At 46.4% G+C, this 2,910-nt stretch overlaps 1 protein-coding gene across 1 annotated transcript; it reads left to right on the top strand.

The window, feature by feature from the left end:
- The first annotated feature begins 337 nt into the window (after positions 1–337).
- LOC141147387 (taste receptor type 2 member 140-like) lies at positions 338–1,297 on the top strand. The gene has a single exon (XM_073634620.1). It carries the CDS (start codon positions 338–340, stop codon positions 1,295–1,297), a length of 960 nt encoding a protein of 319 aa, XP_073490721.1.
- The last annotated feature ends 1,613 nt before the right edge of the window (positions 1,298–2,910 follow it).

Raw genomic sequence — 2,910 nt, 5'->3', positions numbered from 1 at the left:
AAATGTATTACAAAGATAACAATGTCAATGAGTTAAAAAAAATGAGTGAATCTTGTTTTTTTTTTCTATAAATTGAATCTTGTGACTTCAGCTGGTCACCGATGCGTCTAATTACACAACCAAAAAAGAGAAAAACATTTTTCTGAGAAAAATAATGAAAGAAGTCAACATCGTCATCAATCATTCCAGCTACAGGCCGTATCTATGTCAACAAACAATATACAATAACAACAAAGGTAACTCGATGATCTAAAACAATTTGCATTGAGCTCTACAGCCCCCGGTCTCCTCCACAGATATAATTAGAGGAGTAGATGAACACCGACACACAGCAAACATGTTGCCTCTCATTTCTCTCCTGATGTTACTGATCAGCTTTTCTGCCATAGTCCTTGGCTGTGCCTCCAATTCATGGACTGTACATGTTAATATTATGGAATGGAGATCTGGTCTCCGCCTGAGCCCATCTGATCAAATTCTCAGTTTCATTGCAGCAATCAACATTCCACTGCAGATCATGCTGAGCTTGGACATGTCCCTCGTAAATGCCCTTCCTGTCAAATCATATGCCTCATCTCACCTGGTATTAATCAATATTGGCGTTTTCCTTGTTAGCTGCAACCTTTGGGTCACCACTTTGCTCGGCTCTTACTATTGTCTGAAAATTGTCAACTTTTCCAAAGGGATTCTACTGGCTTTGAAGATGAAAATTCCTGGCTTGGTACCAAAGCTTTTAGTTGCATCTGTTGGCCTGTCCTTCTGTATAGCAATGCCCTCAAACTGGAACATCTATATTGACTGCGACCAAGGCTCCACTGGAAATTCAACCCGTGACTCTACGGAGGACATTTGCTCCCTTGGGATCAGAGAGGCTTATCTCATTGCTGCCTTTGTGGGATTAATTCTGCCGCTCCTGCTGACTCTGGTCCCAATAGGAGTGACACTGGCCTCTCTCTGGAGACACACCAGGAGGATAAAGAAAAATAAGACTGACTCGTGTCACCCTCAGACTCAAGCCCATGTCAGGGCAGCCCAGACCATGATCCTGCTGGTCACCCTGCACATGGCTTTTTATGGTGCCGTCTTTTCCTTTTTCTTAAAGTCCTTCAACGTGGATGGGGCTGCTATGTTTTTTTCTTGGTTTTTTTGTCTTGTTCTACCCCATGACGCAGTCTTTTGTCATAATAACGGGGAATGCAAAACTCTGGAAAGCATGCAAAAGAATCTTCAGCTCAAAAGACATCCCGTCCAATGGGCTGGTGATTGTCCACAAGTAGCCTGCTACAGAGCTCACTAAAAGGTCCAGTAAAAGATAAAAAAGACCCTCTTCATTAACTGTGACGGGACAAAGTCATCTAGCAAAGATTCCAAACTGCGCTCCCCCCAAGATGTGTGAGCATTATGTGTCAGCAAACAACTCCCCCCAAACAAAAACGTTCCCCTCCTACCAGTACGACCCCCTGCTAAATTCCCCCTCTCCCAGCACAAATCTTTGCCCCATCTCCTCCCTCAGCTCAACCCCCCCCCCCCCCAAAACCCAGTTCCTAAAACAAATCCCCCCCTAGTAAAAATTTACTTCAATCCCCCTCCTAGCACAAATGATTTTTCCACATCCCCCCTCCTAACACAAATCCCCTCCCCCTATATTACCCCTCCTAGAACAAAATCCCCCAACTAGCACTTTCTTATCCCCAGCACAAATGTTTTTTTACTCTGCCCAACACCCACCCCCCCCCCCAGGTCCCCAGCACAATTCTCCTCCTTCCAACACACAGACCTCAGATGCAGAGAGGCAGAAGACTGTGGCATGTCCTTCCTCTCAGACTCCTCCTCATCTAGACACGACGTCACAGTTGGGGAGAAGCCTAGGGAATGCAGACATGCAATACTTTTTACAGGGAAAGGATAGCGGGACTGGGGTCCTGCACTAGCGATGCCACTGGCTGTCAGATTGGGACTGTGCAGGGTTTGATTACATGCCCCCAGCCCACATTCTTTGCAAACCCTGCACAGTCCCAATCTGACAGTCCCGATCCGGGAGTGCTGCAAACAGTGGGGAGCTGGAGGGAAGGCAGAGCACAGCCCAATCCCGGCTTTCTCCTCCTCTAAAGATTTAGCCTGTCACTTTCCACGCTGACAGGAGAAGTAAAGCTGCTATCACTGTCAGCTTGTAGAATCAGGAACTCTCTGTGCGCCCCCCACACATAATGCCTGCGTCCCTCCTGCTCCCCCTTGTCCCGGCCCTTGTTCAATAATGCTGACCTTCACTGCTCTCCCCATCTGCTTTATGCCTCTAGTAGAGTCAGGAGTCAAACCCTGGTAAGCTACATGATGGATGGTGTCAGAGGATACACGGGGTCGATGGTCTCCTCCCCTCCCATAGGCCTAGAGATTGTCTGCTTAAGCACCATGCACTGCAGGAAGAGGAGAAGGTCACATGCTCCCCTGTACCTGGAAGTACCAATGTACAAGGTATTTCCCTAGGACTCCTACAGAGCAGCTCAGTAGTTGGAGGTGAGTAGGCATGGATGGGGGAGTCCTGAGCGATGAGGCCCACAGGGTTTCTTGAAGGTCCAGTTTTTGTACCATTACCATGGACAAGATTATGATGACTGTACAGAAGTACTGTTAGACCATCCATGGTGAATAGCACCGCTCCACTCCTGTGTCTACTCTTTTTTGGGGACCCCCTGGTTGTCAGCGACCTGCGTTATTATTATACACTGAGAGGGTATTTGTGGTATGGAGATTTAAGAAGATCATGTAGCTAGATTTTTAAATGTGTTTGATTTTTCTGTCTGTTAATAAAAGCTGCGGCCTTTCATTTCTAACATTAAATTTTGTTTTCTGTTATTTCATTGACAACTTTCCTGCTTAGTCCTAGTCAATAGAAGGTAGAACTAATTCATT

This window comes from Aquarana catesbeiana, linkage group LG06, assembly GCF_042186555.1.
Source record: "Aquarana catesbeiana isolate 2022-GZ linkage group LG06, ASM4218655v1, whole genome shotgun sequence".
NCBI classification, from domain to species: Eukaryota; Metazoa; Chordata; class Amphibia; order Anura; family Ranidae; genus Aquarana; species Aquarana catesbeiana.
This window is presented reverse-complemented; position numbering and strand designations above follow the sequence as displayed.

What these genes read in the sequence shown, in the direction of transcription:
- LOC141147387 (XM_073634620.1), top strand. Translation starts at nt 338, where the DNA reads ATGTTGCCTCTCATTTCTCTCCTGATGTTACTGATCAGCTTTTCTGCC.